At 36.4% G+C, this 18,842-nt stretch overlaps 1 protein-coding gene across 1 annotated transcript in view; it reads left to right on the top strand.

Moving 5' to 3' along the window:
• LOC143242045 (putative peptidase C1-like protein F26E4.3) overlaps positions 1-18,842 on the top strand; it is a 65,663-nt gene that overhangs the window by 34,342 nt on the left and 12,479 nt on the right. Inside the window, exons 7-11 of the mRNA XM_076485387.1 lie at positions 2,786-2,936; positions 4,874-5,030; positions 6,105-6,150; positions 6,707-6,821; positions 7,167-7,209. Coding sequence (XP_076341502.1) covers positions 2,786-2,936; positions 4,874-5,030; positions 6,105-6,150; positions 6,707-6,821; positions 7,167-7,209 — 512 coding nt within the window. The remainder of the gene's footprint in view (positions 1-2,785; positions 2,937-4,873; positions 5,031-6,104; positions 6,151-6,706; positions 6,822-7,166; positions 7,210-18,842) is intronic.

The following is an 18,842-nucleotide window of genomic DNA, read 5'->3' as shown; positions in this document are numbered from 1 at the left end:
GGTTATTATTCTAAAGAAGCACTAGTTGAATGTGGTTATTATTCTAAAGAAGCACCAGTTGAATGGGGTTATTATTCTAAAGAAGCACCAGTTGAATGGGGTTATTATTCTAAAGAAGCACCAGTTGAATGGGGTTATTATTCTAAAGAAGCGCTAGTTGAATGTGGTTTTATTCTAAAGAAGCAGTAGTTGAATGTGGTTATTATTCTAAAGAAGCACCAGTTGAATGGGGTTATTATTCTAAAATTATGGTAAAAGAAGCAGAAAACCTTGGACTCGTGGAAGGAATATAAAAACCCGTAGTGTGGAAGCCTATAAGAAACTGGAGAAAAGAATTTGTTCAATGTGTAATGAAGAAATGAAAACTGGCTTAATGCAAGATGTACAGAAAAACTTAAAGATGTTAAATCAATGTGTAGGAAAATGGGAAACATTAAGGATAAAGAAGGGTGTACTGCTGGTGACTGTATAAAAGCTGAGAATGATGATGTAATTATGGAAAAGGAACAACTGTTGAAAAGATGGACAGAGTGTATTCGACGATAATTATGAAGAACAATCGTAAAAACGAACACTTGTCAACAGAGTGGAAACCAAGAAAACTGCAAGACAACATGAAATTATTGTAGATCAGATGTTTGGAATAACTTGGTATGAATAAGTTAAGAACTGTTATCAATGAAGTTTATAAAAGTAGTAAAATGATCTGTGATAACTCAATGTTCATTGTAATCCCTAAAAGACCAATTTATTGTGAACATTATCGAACCATCAGTTTTATGAGCTATGTGATAGAGATCCCGTTAAATGTGTTAATAATGAAGTAGAATGAAACCAGAGATTGCAAAAGTTCAATATGTTTTTTATTGATGATCGTGGAAGAAGAAATGCCATCATCTTGGTAAAAATGTTTTTGTAGTGGATAATAGACATGAAGGACCTTTTATTGTGCTCTAGTGATTATTCTAAAGCTCTTGATACATGTGGAGGTAATAAACATTATGGAGAAGGTGGACACTTGTGGTAAAGAATTGGGAATTTTAAGAAACCTTTGTTGGACTAAACTGCAGTGGTGAAAAATAGAAAACAAGTAAGTAAAGCATTGAGCAAAACTGTTTGTTTTAATATGACTTGTTTGATTTGTAAAATGAGAAATTCCTGAGGGACATTGAGGAGTTGCCAAAACTGATCATTGGTGGAAAGAATTTGAACAACTTGTACTTTACTGATGACACAGTTTTAATGGCTGGTTCAGAAGATAAGTTACAAATTATTTTATCGAAAGTGGGAAGATTAGTTTAAGTGTTAACTGTGGGAAAACAGAATGTGTGTTAATTGCAAATAAGACTATTTCTGTCTGTCAAAGTAGATAAGGAACAAGATAGGTCAATGAATTTAACTACTTTAAAACTACATAACACCAGATGGTAAATGTAGAATATGAATAGCAAAATATGCATTTCTGAAAGTGGAAAAGACATTAACAGATAATATAGAAGGATAGATATGTGAAATTCCTTGACCACCAATATCCAGTTTGGATATGGTTCATAGAGAGGACGAGATCTGTGGAAGACCTTGGCCACCAATGTCCTGCTTGTATATGGTACATAGAGAGGACGAGATCTGTGGAAGACCTTGGCCACCAATGTCCTGTTTGGATATGGTACGTAGAGAGGACGAGATCTGTGGAAGACCTTGGTCACCAATATTATATTTGGATACGGTACGTAGAGAGGGAGAGATCTGTGGAAGACCTTGGTCACCAATATTATGTTTGGATACGGTACGTAGAGAGGGAGAGATCTGTGGAAGCCCTTGGCCACGAATGTCCTATTTGGATATGGTACGTAGAGAGGACGAGATCTGTGGAAGACCTTGGTCACCAATGTTCTGTTTGGATATGGTACGTAGAGAGGGATAGATCTGTTGAAGACCTTGGTCACCAATGTCATGTTTGGATACGGTACGTAGAGAGGAAGAGATCTGTGGAAGACCTTGGTCACCAATGTTCTGTTTGGATATGGTAAGTAGAGAGGGAGAGATCTGTGGAAGCCCTTGGTCACCAATGTCATGTTTGGATACGGTACGTAGAGAGGAAGAGATCTGTGGAAGACCTTGGTCACCAATATTATGTTTGGATACGGTACGTAGAGAGGGAGAGATCTGTGGAAGCCCTTGGTCACCAATGTCCTGTTTGGATATGGTACGTAGAGAGGAAGAGATCTGTTGAAGACCTTGGTCACCAATGTCATGTTTGGATACGGTACGTAGAGAGGAAGAGATCTGTGGAAGACCTTGGTCACCAATATTATGTTTGGATACGGTACGTAGAGAGGGAGAGATCTGTGGAAGCCCTTGGCCACGAATGTCCTATTTGGATATGGTACGTAGAGAGGACGAGATCTGTGGAAGACCTTGGTCACCAATGTTCTGTTTGGATATGGTATGTAGAGAGGACGAGATCTGTTGAAGACCTTGGTCACCAATGTCATGTTTGGATACGGTACGTAGAGAGGAAGAGATCTGTGGAAGACCTTGGTCACCAATGTTCTGTTTGGATATGGTACCTAAAGAAAGTGTGTGTGTTTGATATACTATTATTATACATTCATCTCATTCTTAAAATCCCCGAGATACTGGATATAAAATACACTTTTAAAAGTATACCAGATCTAATACTGGTGTATAATAGGAAGTAAACTAATTAGGGTGATTCTTGGCCAGATAGGGAAAGATCCTCACACCATAACGTTGTTTTATCTCTAACATCTGGTTTCTACAGCATTAGCTTCTGATCGGAGAGCCATCCAGTCGAGAGGCCGAGAAAGATTAACATTGTCTCCTCAGCATCTTGTTTCTTGCAACACCAGAGGGCAGCAGGGTTGTGAAGGAGGCCATATAGACAGAGCTTGGTGGTTTTTACGAAACCAGGGGTAACTAATACGTTTATTAATGATTATTGGTAACATTAAGAGTTTAAAATTTAAAAGTAATATGTATATCTTCCACTAAATACATTCTTATAAAAATCCTCTTGTTTGGGTAAGAGAAACATTACAGTTACAGTCATGTGAAAAAGTTAGGACACTCTATGGAAGCCTGTGTATTTTTGTAACATGTTTGGATATATAGATATTTAATCTCAATCTTAACAATACTGAGAGATTATAGGAATATAACTAAATAATTAAAACTGAAGAAAAGACTATACAAGATCTTCTGTAAATGTAATTCTACACAAATGCATATTCTAACTGAGGTAAAAGTTAGGACATCCTACCCCCTAATAGCTAGTGTTACCCCCTTTGGCTGAAATAACTGCAGCGAGACACTTCTTGTAGCCATCTACCAGTCTCTGACATCGGTCTGAAGAAAGTTTGCCCCACTCCTCAATGCAGAATTCTGTGAGATGTTTGAGGGGTTTCTTGCATGTACAGCCCATTTTAAGTCACCCCACAGCATCTCAATGGGATTAAGATCTGGGCTTAGATTTAGCCGTTCCAGGACTCTCCATTTCTTAGTTTTCAGCCAGTCCTTGGTGGATTTACTGGTATGTTTTGGGTCATTGTCGTGTTGCATGGTCCAGTTCCGCTTGAGCTTTACTTTTCTTTCAGATGGTTTCACATGATCCTCAAGCACCCTCTGATACACAGTAGAATTCATGGTGGATTCTATGATTGTGAGCTGTCCAGGTCCTGCTACAGAAAAGCAGCCCCAAACTTCCACCTACATGCTTCACAGTTGGTATGAGGTTCTTTTCTGGAATACTGTATTTGGTTTACGCTAAACATGTCTTCTGTTCTGGTGTCCAAATAATTCAATTTTGGACTCATCTGTCCAAAGAACATTATTTCAGAAGACCTGGTCTTTGTCTACATTCTCTCTGGCACACTTCAATCTGGTCTTGATGTTTCTCTTAGAGAGCAAAGGTTTCCTCCTTGCACACTTCCCACGCAAGTTAAACTTGTGCAGTCTCTTTCTGATTGTAGAAACATGTACTTTCACATCAACAGTAGCCAGAGCCTGCTGTAGGTCCCGTGATGATATGTTAGGGTTTTTGGAGACCTCTTTTAGCATCTTGCGGTCTGCTCTCGGGGTGAACTTGCTTGGACGACCAGACCTGTTGACAGTTGTTTTGAAAGTCCTCCACTTCTTGACTATTTTCCAGACAGTGGAATGGCTGATTTCAAAATCTTTTGGGATTTTTTAAAATCCCTTACCAGACTCATAAGCTGCTACAATTTTCTTTCGGAAGGCCTCAGACAGCTCTTTTGCTCTCACCATGGTGCTCACTCTCACTTCAACAGTCAGAAGCACACCAAACTAAATGTCTGAGGTTTAAATAGGACAAGCCTCATTCAAAATGCTGAGTAACGATCTTCTAATCATGTACACCTGGTGTGATACACCTGTGTGTGAGTTGAGCCATTTTAAGTGGGAATAAATGTGGGGGTGTCCTAACTTTTTTCTCAGTTAAAATATTCATTTGTGTAGAATTACATTTACAGAAGATCATGAAAAGTCTTTTCTTCAGTTTTAATTGTTTACTTATATTCCTATAATCTCTCAGTATTGTAAAAATTGAGATTAAATATCTATATATCCAAAAATGTTACACAAATACACAGGTTTTCATAGGGTGTCCTAACTTTTTCACATGACTGTATATAAATTACTATCTATCAGATGAGAATACGTAACGTATTGATTGATGGATAACGTTGGTATTCTTAAGAAATTATACTTTTTGGGGGTGGACAGTGGGGTAGTTTCAAAGAGGACTCATTTTTATCCAAACAGTGTTTCGTCTTGATCGCTGGCTTTCTCATTGTTTAACACATTTTATTCTAAAATGTTTCTAACATTTTAGGCTCACGTCAGAACAGTGCTATCCTTACACAAGTGGACACTCAGGTAAAAAAGGACTTTGCAGAATTCCTCGTGGACGACACAAACGTTTCCGATGTCCATCTGGTATACGGGGTGTAAAGAATAGGTCAACTCCTCCTTATCGGGTTGGTCCGTCGGTGAGAAACTGTTAAATTATATCACTAGTAATAATATACAGATGTTTAGCAGTTAACAGTTAAAGAGATTTTCTGTGTTTTAAATACAGATTGATTTGTTTTGAATTTCGCGCAAAGTTACGAGGGGTATCTGCGCTAGCCGTCCCTTATGTATCTTTGTAAGGCTAGAGGGAAGACAGCTGGTCATCACCACCCACCGCCAACTGTTAGGCTACTCTTTACCGACGAATAGTAAGATTGACATTATAACGCCCCACAGCTGAAAGGGCAAGCATGTTTGGTGTGACGGGGATTCGAACCCGTGACCTTCAGATTACGAGTCGAGTTCCCTAAACCACCTAGCCTTATTCGGTTTATGCTGTTTGAAAGACAATTTCACTGTAACTTTGTGATCTGGCCACTTCGGGTATCGAAATTCAAATTTTAGCAGTATAAGTCCAACGCACTGAACTCACTGAACCAAAATCTTGACCAGTGACCAAGCTTTTGTAGCATGGCTTAAAAAATGAAGAACTGTAGCCTTACCAACATCAGTTACTAACTAATATTCCATTCTTACGATTTGTATCTTGAAATGTTCAAAGGCTCATTAAACTGAACATACGTCCGACCCATTCCTATCTTGTGGTTGATGTTCTAACTAATTACGTAAGAGTGACGTCACGCAGTTAGTTTAATAAACGTGAACCCATAGCTAAGGATCATGTTATATTTCAAACCATAATTTTTCAGGTTTCTTTCGTCAGCATCAGTGATTTCGTTTTCCTAAACGTACTTTGTAGGGTGGATGGTGAACACATTTGGGAAACACAAATCAGTATTTTGGTGTTCCACAAATTTAAAAGCCAAATATTTGGAACCACTTTTGAGAGACCTAATATTTTATCGATCGATTGAACTTCGAATCTAACCAAAATTTTAAGTATAAGGCAGATTTTTCTACGTTAAAATTGTAGAAATGTTTCAGAAATATGCTAGGGTAAAATTTCTTAATATCGAGGGAAAAGAAACAATCAACTAATTTTATTAAAGTATCTTTAAAGAATAAAAATTAATACATTTTTTTTACGATAGGAGAGTGACATCATGCATGAAATTTATAAGAACGGACCAGTCCAAGGTAAGACTATCTTATCAGATTTCTAATACATGAAATTAAATATACGTGCTAGCTTGTATATATTCCAACTTACCTGTTATCATGTTATAGTTAATATTTTCATTAGATGACAGTGTGATTTTCATGAATAATTATAAAAAGTAGTAGGCCTAACAGTTTTTGTAAAAATGAATAATAAAGTTTAGGTAAAACTATTGTATCTTCTCTTTTTCCTCCACACTATTTCTATTAATAGTATTCGTTAAATGTGTGTTAATATGATTATGTTCATTATTGTTTATTTCTTCATTATTATAATATTAACATACTATATAGATTTAGAACTAGTCTATGATCGTCGAATCTTGTGATGTTTTATTGGGATTATGACCGAAACCATCCTTAAAATCAAAGCAACTCAACTGATGAAATAATACATTCTGGTATTTATAATAAAAAACTATATGTTTAATTACACGTACTCGTTACCAGTTTGATCTATATAAACAGTTTTCCTTGATCTGTAGTTAATATTATTTGATTATCCTGAATCCATTGTGTTATTTTTATTTGTCAGCAACCTTCCGTGTGATGCAAGATTTCTTCAGCTATGCTAGCGGCATCTACCGAAAGTTACCACTAACTAATACAAATCCTTCCAATCAAGGATGGCACTCCGTTCGAATCATAGGGTACAAAAACGTTTTGTTTTATTTTAATCTAACAACAAAGAAACAGTTCTAACAATGAAATTATACATGATATATTGAGAAAGAAATTACTATTAACAATTTTATAATATTCTTATAACACAAATTATCATTACCCGCATTATCTTTAAATAAATATTATTGAATGTAACAAATAAACAATTTCACATATTAAAGGATCATTTCTTGGGCAGAAAGCTACAGTATTAATTTTATATTTTTTGTTAACGGTACAAACGTATGACGTTTAGTTTTTAACATATAACATGACCATTATTATTATATATAATCTTAAAGTGCCATGTTCAATATAGCTCCTTTTTACAGGTGGGGCGTGGAGAAAAGAGGGGATAAACACAAGAAGTACTGGGTACGTAATCTATCTGTTTAAATAAGTTAAGAAAGGTGTATAGTCTTGTAGCTTTACAGTAACTGTTGTAGTCATGTTATGTAGCTTTACAGTAACTGGTGTAGTCATGTTATGTAGCTTTACAGTAACTGTTGTAGTCTTGTAGCTTTACAGTAACTGTTGTAGTCATGTTATGTAGCTTTACAGTAACTGGTGTAGTCATGTTATGTAGCTTTACAGTAACTGTTGTAGTCTTGTAGCTTTACAGTAACTGTTGTAGTCATGTTATGTAGCTTTACAGTAACTGTTGTAGTCATGTTATGTAGCTTTACAGTAACTGGTGTAGTCATGTTATGTAGCTTTACAGTAACTGTTGTAGTCTTTGTAGCTTTACAGTAACTGTTGTAGTCATGTTATGTAGCTTTACAGTAACTGTTGTAGTCATGTTATGTAGCTTTACAGTAACTGGTGTAGTCATGTTATGTAGCTTTACAGTAACTGTTGTAGTCATGTCTTGTAGCTTTATAGTAACTGTTGTAGTCATGTCTTGTAGCTTTACAGTAACTGTTGTAGTCACGTCTTGTAGCTTTACAGTAACTGTTGTAGTCATGTTATGTAGCTTTACAGTAACTGGTGTAGTCATGTTATGTAGCTTTACAGTAACTGTTGTAGTCTTGTAGCTTTACAGTAACTGTTGTAGTCATGTTATGTAGCTTTACAGTAACTGTTGTAGTCATGTTATGTAGCTTTACAGTAACTGGTGTAGTCATGTTATGTAGCTTTACAGTAACTGTTGTAGTCATGTCTTGTAGCTTTATAGTAACTGTTGTAGTCATGTCTTGTAGCTTTACAGTAACTGTTGTAGTCACGTCTTGTAGCTTTACAGTAACTGTTGTAGTCATGTTATGTAGCTTTACAGTAACTGGTGTAGTCATGTTATGTAGCTTTACAGTAACTGTTGTAGTCTTGTAGCTTTACAGTAACTGTTGTAGTCATGTTATGTAGCTTTACAGTAACTGTTGTAGTCATGTTATGTAGCATTACAGTAACTGTTGTAGTCATGTTATGTAGCTTTACAGTAACTGTTGTAGTCATGTCTTGTAGCTTTACAGTAACTGTTGTAGTCACGTCTTGTAGCTTTACAGTAACTGGTGTAGTCATGTTATGTAGCTTTACAGTAACTGGTGTAGTCATGTTATGTAGCTTTACAGTAACTGTTGTAGTCTTGTAGCTTTACAGTAACTCTTGTAGTCATGTTATGTAGCTTTACAGTAACTGGTGTGGTCATGTTATGTAGCTTTACAGTAACTGGTGTAGTCATGTTATGTAGCTTTACAGTAACTGTTGTAGTCATGTTATGTAGCTTTACAGTAACTGGTGTAGTCATGTTATGTAGCTTTACAGTAACTGGTGTAGTCATGTTATGTAGCTTTACAGTAACTGTTGTAGTCATGTTATGTAGCTTTACAGTAACTGTTATAGTCTTGTAGCTTTACAGTAACTGGTGTGTTCATGTTATGTAGCTTTACAGTAACTGGTGTGTTCATGTTATGTAGCTTTACAGTAACTGTTATAGTCTTGTAGCTTTACAGTAACTGTTGTAGTCATGTTATGTAGCTTTACAGTAACTATTATAGTCTTGTAGCTTTACAGTAACTGTTGTAGTCATGTTATGTAGCTTTACAGTAACTGTTGTAGTCATGTCTTGTAGCTTTACAGTAACTGTTGTAGTCATGTTATGTAGCTTTACAGTAACTGGTGTAGTCATGTTATGTAGCTTTACAGTAACTGTTATAGTCTTGTAGCTTTACAGTAACTGGTGTAGTCATGTTATGTAGCTTTACAGTAACTGTTATAGTCTTGTAGCTTTACAGTAACTGTTGTAGTCATGTTATGTAGCTTTACAGTAACTGTTGTAGTCATGTCTTGTAGCTTTACAGTAACTGGTGTAGTCATGTTATGTAGCTTTACAGTAACTGGTGTAGTCATGTTATGTAGCTTTACAGTAACTGGTGTAGTCATGTTATGTAGCTTTACAGCAACTGGTGTAGTCATGTTATGTAGCTTTACAGTAACTGTTATAGTCTTGTAGCTTTACAGTAACTGTTGTAGTCATGTTATGTAGCTTTACAGTAACTGTTATAGTCTTGTAGCTTTACAGTAACTGTTGTAGTCATGTCTTGTAGCTTTACAGTAACTGGTGTTGTCATGTTATGTAGCTTTACAGTAACTGGTGTAGTCATGTTATGTAGCATTACAGTAACTGGTGTAGTCATGTTATGTAGCTTTACAGTAACTGGTGTAGTCTTGTAGCTTTACAGTAACTGTTGTAGTCATGTTATATAGCTTTACAGTAACTGGTGTAGTCATGTTATGTAGCTTTACAGTAACTGGTGTATCATGTTATGTAGCTTTACAGTAACTGGTGTAGTCATGTTATGTAGCTTTACAGTAACTGGTGTGGTCATGTTATGTAGCTTTACAGTAACTGGTGTAGTCATGTTATGTAGCTTTACAGTAACTGGTGTGGTCATGTTATGTAGCTTTACAGTAACTGGTGTAGTCATGTTATGTAGCTTTACAGTAACTGGTGTGGTCATGTTATGTAGCTTTACAGTAACTGGTGTGGTCATGTTATGTAGCTTTACAGTAACTGGTGTGGTCATGTTATGTAGCTTTACAGTAACTGGTGTAGTCATGTTATGTAGCTTTACAGTAACTGGTGTAGTCATGTTATGTAGCTTTTCAGTAACTGGTGTGGTCATGTTATGTAGCTTTACAGTAACTGGTGTAGTCATGTTATGTAGCTTTACAGTAACTGTTGTAGTCATGTTATGTAGCTTTACAGTAACTGGTGTAGTCATGTTATGTAGCTTTACAGTAACTGGTGTGGTCATGTTATGTAGCTTTACAGTAACTGGTGTAGTCATGTTATGTAGCTTTACAGTAACTAGTGTAGTCATGTTATGAAGCTTTACAGTAACTGGTGTAGTCATGTTATGTAGCTTTACAGTAACTGGTGTAGTCATGTTATGTAGCTTTACAGTAACTGGTGTGGTCATGTTATGTAGCTTTACAGTAACTGGTGTGTAGTCATGTTATGTAGCTTTACAGTAACTGGTGTAGTCATGTTATGTAGCTTTACAGTAACTGGTGTAGTCATATGTTATGTAGCTTTACAGTAACTGGTGTATCATGTTATATAGCTTTACAGTAACTGTAGTAGTCATGTTATGTAGCTTTACAGTAACTGGTGTGGTCATGTTATGTAGCTTTACAGTAACTGGTGTAGTCATGTTATGTAGCTTTACAGTAACTGGTGTAGTCATGTTATGTAGCTTTACAGTAACTGGTGTGTCATGTTATGTAGCTTTACAGTAACTGGTGTAGTCATGTTATGTAGCTTTACAGTAACCGGTGTAGTCATGTTATGTAGCTTTACAGTAACTGGTGTAGTCATGTTATGTAGCTTTACAGTAACTGGTGTGGTCATGTTATGTAGCTTTACAGTAACTGGTGTAGTCATGTTATGTAGCTTTTACAGCAACTGGTGTGGTCATGTTATGTAGCTTTACAGTAACTGGTGTAGTCATGTTATGTAGCTTTACAGTAACTGGTGTAGTCATGTTATGTAGCTTTACAGTAACTGTTGTAGTCATGTTATGTAGCTTTACAGTAACTGGTGTGGTCATGTTATGTAGCTTTACAGTAACTGGTGTAGTCATGTTATGTAGCTTTACAGTAACTGGTGTAGTCATGTTATGTAGCTTTACAGTAACTGGTGTATCATGTTATGTAGCTTTACAGTAACTGGTGTGGTCATGTTATGTAGCTTTACAGTAACTGGTGTAGTCATGTTATGTAGCTTTACAGTAACTGGTTGTAGTCATGTTATGTAGCTTTAAAGTAACTGGTGTGGTCATGTTATGTAGCTTTACAGTAACTGGTGTAGTCATGTTATGTAGCTTTACAGCAACTGGTGTGGTCATGTTATGTAGCTTTATTGCAGTAACTGTTGTAGTCATGTTATGTAGCATTTACAGTAACTGGTGTAGTCATGTTATGTAGCCTTTATTGTAACTGGTGTGGTCATGTTATGTAGCATTACAGTAACTGGTGTAATCATGTTATGTAGCTTTACAGTAACTGTTGTAGTCATGTTATGTAGCTTTACAGTAACTGGTGTAGTCATGTTATGTAGCATTTACAGTAACTTTGTAGTCATGTTATGTAGCCTTTACAGTAACTGGTGTAGTCATGTTATGTAGCTTTACAGTAACTGTGTAGTCATGTTATGTAGCTTTATTGTTAACCGGTGTGGTCATGTTATGTAGCTTTACAGTAACTGGTGTGGTCATGTTATGTAGCTTTACAGTAACTGGTGTAGTCATGTTATGTAGCTTTACAGTAACTGGTGTGGTCATGTTATGTAGCATTACAGTAACTGGTGTAGTCATGTTATGTAGCTTTACAGTAACTAGTGTAGTCATGTTATGTAGCTTTACAGTAACTGGTGTAGTCATGTTATGTAGCATTACAGTAACTGGTGTAGTCATGTTATGTAGCTTTACAGTAACTGGTGTAGTCATGTTATGTAGCTTTACAGTAACTGGTGTGGTCATGTTATGTAGCTTTACAGTAACTGGTGTAGTCATGTTATGTAGCTTTACAGTAACTGGTGTAGTCATGTTATGTAGCTTTACAGTAACTGGTGTGGTCATGTTATGTAGCTTTACAGTAACTGGTGTAGTCATGTTATGTAGCTTTACAGTAACTAGTGTAGTCATGTTATGTAGCTTTACAGTAACTGGTGTAGTCATGTTATGTAGCTTTTCAGTAACTGGTGTGGTCATGTTATGTAGCTTTACAGTAACTGGTGTAGTCATGTTATGTAGCTTTACAGTAACTGTTGTAGTCATGTTATGTAGCTTTACAGTAACTGGTGTGGTCATGTTATGTAGCTTTACAGTAACTGGTGTAGTCATGTTATGTAGCTTTACAGTAACTAGTGTGGTCATGTTATGTAGCTTTACAGTAACTGTTGTAGTCATGTTATGTAGCATCACAGTAACTGGTGTATCCATGTTATGTAGCTTTACAGTAACTGGTGTGGTCATGTTATGTAGCATTACAGTAACTGGTGGAGTCATGTTATGTAGCTTTACAGTAACTGTTGTAGTCATGTTATGTAGCTTTACAGTAACTGGTGTAGTCATGTTATGTAGCATTACAGTAACTGTTGTAGTCATGTTATGTAGCTTTACAGTAACTGGTGTAGCCATGTTATGTAGCTTTACAGTAACTGGTGTAGTCATGTTATGTAGCTTTACAGTAACTGGTGTGGTCATGTTATGTAGCTTTACAGTAACTGGTGTGGTCATGTTATGTAGCTTTACAGTAACTGGTGTAGTCATGTTATGTAGCTTTACAGTAACTGGTGTGGTCATGTTATGTAGCTTTACAGTAACTGGTGTAGTCATGTTATGTAGCTTTACAGTAACTGGTGTGGTCATGTTATGTAGCTTTACAGTAACTGTTGTAGTCATGTTATGTAGCATTACAGTAACTGGTGTAGTCATGTTATGTAGCTTTACAGTAACTGGTGTGGTCATGTTATGTAGCATTACAGTAACTGGTGTAGTCATGTTATGTAGCATTACAGTAACTGGTGTAGTCATGTTATGTAGCTTTACAGTAACTGGTGTAGTCATGTTATGTAGCTTTACAGTAACTGGTGTAGTCATGTTATGTAGCATTACAGTAACTGTTGTAGTCATGTTATGTAGCTTTACAGTAACTGGTGTAGTCATGTTATGTAGCTTTACAGTAACTGGTGTAGTCATGTTATGTAGCTTTACAGTAACTGTTGTAGTCATGTTATGTAGCTTTACAGTAACTGGTGTGGTCATGTTATGTAGCTTTACAGTACCTGGTGTGGTCATGTTATGTAGCTTTACAGTAACTGTTGTAGTCATGTTATGTAGCTTTACAGTAACTGGTGTGGTCATGTTATGTAGCTTTACAGTAACTGGTGTGAATCATGTTATGTAGCTTTACAGTAACCTGTTAGTAGTCATGTTATGTAGCTTTATTGTTAACTGTTGTTGTCATGTTATGTAGCTTTACAGTAACTGTTGTTGTCATGTTATGTAGCTTTACAGTAACTGGTGTGTTCATGTTATGTAGCTTTACAGTAACTGGTGTAGTCATGTTATGTAGCTTTACAGTAACTGGTGTAGTCATGTTATGTAGCTTTACAGTAATCCCAGGTGGTCATGTTATGTAGCCATACAGTAACTGGTGTGGTCATGTTATGTAGCTTTACAGTAACCCAGTGTGGTCATGTTATGTAGCTTTACAGTAACTGGTGTGGTCATGTTATGTAGCTTTACAGTAACTGGTGTGGGTCATGTTATGTAGCTTTACAGTAACTGGTGTGTAGTCATGTTATGTAGCTTTACAGTAACTGGTGTGGTCATGTTATGTAGCTTTACAGTAACTGGTGTGGTCATGTTATGTAGCTTTACAGTAACTGGTGTAGTCATGTTATGTAGCTTTACAGTAACTGGTGTGGTCATGTTATGTAGCATTACAGTAACTGGTGTAGTCATGTTATGTAGCTTCATTATAACTAGTGTAGTCATGTTATGTAGCTTTACAGTAACTGGTGTAGTCATGTTATGTAGCATTACAGTAACTGGTTGTAGTCATGTTATGTAGCTTTACAGTAACTGGTGTGAGTCATGTTATGTAGCTTTACAGTAACTGGTGTGGTCATGTTATGTAGCTTTACAGTAACTGGTGTAGTCATGTTATGTAGCTTTACAGTAACTGGTGTGGTCATGTTATGTAGCTTTACAGTAACTGGTGTAGTCATGTTATGTAGCTTTACAGTAACTGTTGTAGTCATGTTATGTAGCTTTACAGTAACTGGTGTGGTCATGTTATGTAGCTTTACAGTAACTGGTGTAGTCATGTTATGTAGCTTTACAGTAACTAGTGTAGTCATGTTATGTAGCTTTACAGTAACTGGTGTAGTCATGTTATGTAGCTTTTCAGTAACTGGTGTGGTCATGTTATGTAGCTTTACAGTAACTGGTGTAGTCATGTTATGTAGCTTTACAGTAACTGTTGTAGTCATGTTATGTAGCTTTACAGTAACTGGTGTGGTCATGTTATGTAGCTTTACAGTAACTGGTGTAGTCATGTTATGTAGCTTTACAGTAACTGGTGTGGTCATGTTATGTAGCTTTACAGTAACTGTTGTAGTCATGTTATGTAGCATTACAGTAACTGGTGTATTCATGTTATGTAGCTTTACAGTAACTGGTGTGGTCATGTTATGTAGCATTACAGTAACTGGTGTAGTCATGTTATGTAGCTTTACAGTAACTGTTGTAGTCATGTTATGTAGCTTTACAGTAACTGGTGTAGTCATGTTATGTAGCATTTACAGTAACTGTTGTAGTCATGTTATGTAGCTTTACAGTAACTGGTGTAGTCATGTTATGTAGCTTTACAGTAACTGGTGTGGTCATGTTATGTAGCTTTACAGTAACTGGTGTGGTCATGTTATATAGCTTTACAGTAACTGGTGTAGTCATGTTATGTAGCTTTACAGTAACTGGTGTGGTCATGTTATGTAGCTTTACAGTAACTGGTGTAGTCATGTTATGTAGCTTTACAGTAACTGGTGTGGTCATGTTATGTAGCTTTACAGTAACTGGTGTAGTCATGTTATGTAGCATTTACAGTAACTGGTGTAGTCATGTTATGTAGCTTTACAGTAACCGGTGGTCATGTTATGTAGCATCACAGTAACTGGTGTAGTCATGTTATGTAGCTTTACAGTAACTTGTGTGGTCATGTTATGTAGCTTTACAGTAACTGGTGTAGTCATGTTATGTAGCTTTATTGTAACTGGTGTGGTCATGTTATGTAGCTTTACAGTAACTGGTGTAGTCATGTTATGTAGCTTTACAGTAACTGGTGTAGTCATGTTATGTAGCTTTACAGTAACTGTTGTAGTCATGTTATGTAGCTTTACAGTAACTGGTGTGGTCATGTTATGTAGCTTTACAGTAACTGGTGTAGTCATGTTATGTAGCTTTACAGTAACTGGTGTAGTCATGTTATGTAGCTTTACAGTAACTGGTGTGGTCATGTTATGTAGCTTTACAGTAACTGGTGTAGTCATGTTATGTAGCTTTATTGACAGTAACTGTTGTAGTCATGTTATGTAGCTTTACAGTAACTGGTGTAGTCATGTTATGTAGCTTTACAGTAACTGGTGTGGTCATGTTATGTAGCTTTACAGTAACTGTTGTAGTCATGTTATGTAGCATTACAGTAACTGGTGTAGTCATGTTATGTAGCTTTACAGTAACTGGTGTGGTCATGTTATGTAGCATTACAGTAACTGGTGTAGTCATGTTATGTAGCTTTACAGTAACTGTTGTAGTCATGTTATGTAGCTTTACAGTAACTGGTGTAGTCATGTTATGTAGCATTACAGTAACTTTTGTAGTCATGTTATGTAGCTTTACAGTAACTGGTGTAGTCATGTTATGTAGCTTTACAGTAACTGCAGTAGTCATGTTATGTAGCTTTACAGTAACTGGTGTGGTCATGTTATGTAGCTTTACAGTAACTGGTGTGGTCATGTTATGTAGCTTTACAGTAACTGGTGTAGTCATGTTATGTAGCTTTACAGTAACTGGTGTGGTCATGTTATGTAGCATTACAGTAACTGGTGTAGTCATGTTATGTAGCTTTACAGTAACTAGTGTAGTCTTGTTATGTAGCTTTACAGTAACTGGTGTAGTCATGTTATGTAGCATTACAGTAACTGGTGTAGTCATGTTATGTTGCTTTACAGTAACTGGTGTGTTCATGTTATGTAGCTTTACAGTAACTGGTGTAGTCATGTTATGTAGCTTTACAGTAACTGGTGTGGTCATGTTATGTAGCTTTACAGTAACTGGTGTAGTCATGTTATGTAGCTTTACAGTAACTGTTGTAGTCATGTTATGTAGCTTTACAGTAACTGGTGTGGTCATGTTATGTAGCTTTACAGTAACTGGTGTAGTCATGTTATGTAGCTTTACAGTAACTAGTGTAGTCATGTTATGTAGCTTTACAGTAACTGGTGTAGTCATGTTATGTAGCTTTTCAGTAACTGGTGTGGTCATGTTATGTAGCTTTACAGTAACTGGTGTAGTCATGTTATGTAGCTTTACAGTAACTGGTGTAGTCATGTTATGTAGCTTTACAGTAACTGGTGTGGTCATGTTATGTAGCTTTACAGTAACTGGTGTAGTCATGTTATGTAGCTTTACAGTAACTGTTGTAGTCATGTTATGTAGCTTTACAGTAACTGGTGTAGTCATGTTATGTAGCATTACAGTAACTGTTGTAGTCATGTTATGTAGCTTTACAGTAACTGGTGTAGTCATGTTATGTAGCCTTACAGTAACTGGTGTAGTCATGTTATGTAGCTTTACAGTAACTGGTGTGGTCATGTTATGTAGCTTTACAGTAACTGGTGTGGTCATGTTATATAGCTTTACAGTAACTGGTGTAGTCATGTTATGTAGCTTTACAGTAACTGGTGTGGTCATGTTATGTAGCTTTACAGTAACTGGTGTAGTCATGTTATGTAGCTTTACAGTAACTGGTGTGGTCATGTTATGTAGCTTTACAGTAACTGTTGTAGTCATGTTATGTAGCATTACAGTAACTGGTGTAGTCATGTTATGTAGCTTTACAGTAACTGGTGTGGTCATGTTATGTAGCATTACAGTAACTGGTGTAGTCATGTTATGTAGCTTTACAGTAACTTGTGTGGTCATGTTATGTAGCTTTACAGTAACTGGTGTAGTCATGTTATGTAGCTTTACAGTAACTGGTGTGGTCATGTTATGTAGCTTTACAGTAACTGGTGTAGTCATGTTATGTAGCTTTACAGTAACTGGTGTAGTCATGTTATGTAGCTTTACAGTAACTGTTGTAGTCATGTTATGTAGCTTTACAGTAACTGGTGTGGTCATGTTATGTAGCTTTACAGTAACTGGTGTAGTCATGTTATGTAGCTTTACAGTAACTGGTGTAGTCATGTTATGTAGCTTTACAGTAACTGGTGTAGTCATGTTATGTAGCTTTACAGTAACTGGTGTGGTCATGTTATGTAGCTTTACAGTAACTGGTGTAGTCATGTTATGTAGCTTTACAGTAACTGTTGTAGTCATGTTATGTAGCTTTACAGTAACTGGTGTAGTCATGTTATGTAGCTTTACAGTAACTGGTGTGGTCATGTTATGTAGCTTTACAGTAACCGTTGTAGTCATGTTATGTAGCATTACAGTAACTGGTGTATCATGTTATGTAGCTTTACAGTAACTGGTGTGGTCATGTTATGTAGCATTACAGTAACTGGTGTAGTCATGTTATGTAGCTTTACAGTAACTGTTGTAGTCATGTTATGTAGCTTTACAGTAACTGGTGTAGTCATGTTATGTAGCATTACAGTAACTTTTGTAGTCATGTTATGTAGCTTTACAGTAACTGGTGTAGTCATGTTATGTAGCTTTACAGTAACTGGTGTAGTCATGTTATGTAGCTTTACAGTAACTGGTGTGGTCATGTTATGTAGCTTTACAGCAACTGGTGTGGTCATGTTATGTAGCTTTACAGTAACTGGTGTAATCATGTTATGTAGCTTTACAGTAACCGGTGTGGTCATGTTATGTAGCATTACAGTAACTGGTGTAGTCATGTTATGTAGCTTTACAGTAACTGGTGTAGTCCTGTTATGTAGCTTTACAGCAACTGGTGTAGTCATGTTATGTAGCATTACAGTAACTGGTGTAGTCATGTTATGTAGCTTTACAGTAACTGGTGTGGTCATGTTATGTAGCTTTACAGTAACTGGTGTAGTCATGTTATGTAGCTTTACAGTAACTGGTGTGGTCATGTTATGTAGCTTTACAGTAACTGGTGTAGTCATGTTATGTAGCTTTACAGTAACTGTTGTAGTCATGTTATGTAGCTTTACAGTAACTGGTGTGGTCATGTTATGTAGCTTTACAGTAACTGGTGTAGTCATGTTATGTAGCTTTACAGTAACTAGTGTAGTCATGTTATGTAGCTTTACAGTAACTGGTGTAGTCATGTTATGTAGCTTTTCAGTAACTGGTGTGGTCATGTTATGTAGCTTTACAGTAACTGGTGTAGTCATGTTATGTAGCTTTACAGTAACTGTTGTAGTCATGTTATGTAGCTTTACAGTAACTGGTGTGGTCATGTTATGTAGCTTTACAGTAACTGGTGTAGTCATGTTATGTAGCTTTACAGTAACTAGTGTGGTCATGTTATGTAGCTTTACAGTAACTGTTGTAGTCATGTTATGTAGCATTACAGTAACTGGTGTATTCATGTTATGTAGCTTTACAGTAACTGGTGTGGTCATGTTATGTAGCTTTACAGTAACTGGTGTAGTCATGTTATGTAGCTTTACAGTAACTGTTGTAGTCATGTTATGTAGCTTTACAGTAACTGGTGTAGTCATGTTATGTAGCATTACAGTAACTGTTGTAGTCATGTTATGTAGCTTTACAGTAACTGGTGTAGTCATGTTATGTAGCTTTACAGTAACT

This window comes from Tachypleus tridentatus, unplaced genomic scaffold (assembly GCF_004210375.1).
Source record: "Tachypleus tridentatus isolate NWPU-2018 unplaced genomic scaffold, ASM421037v1 Hic_cluster_1, whole genome shotgun sequence".
Lineage (NCBI taxonomy): Eukaryota > Metazoa > Arthropoda > Merostomata > Xiphosura > Limulidae > Tachypleus > Tachypleus tridentatus.
This window is presented reverse-complemented; position numbering and strand designations above follow the sequence as displayed.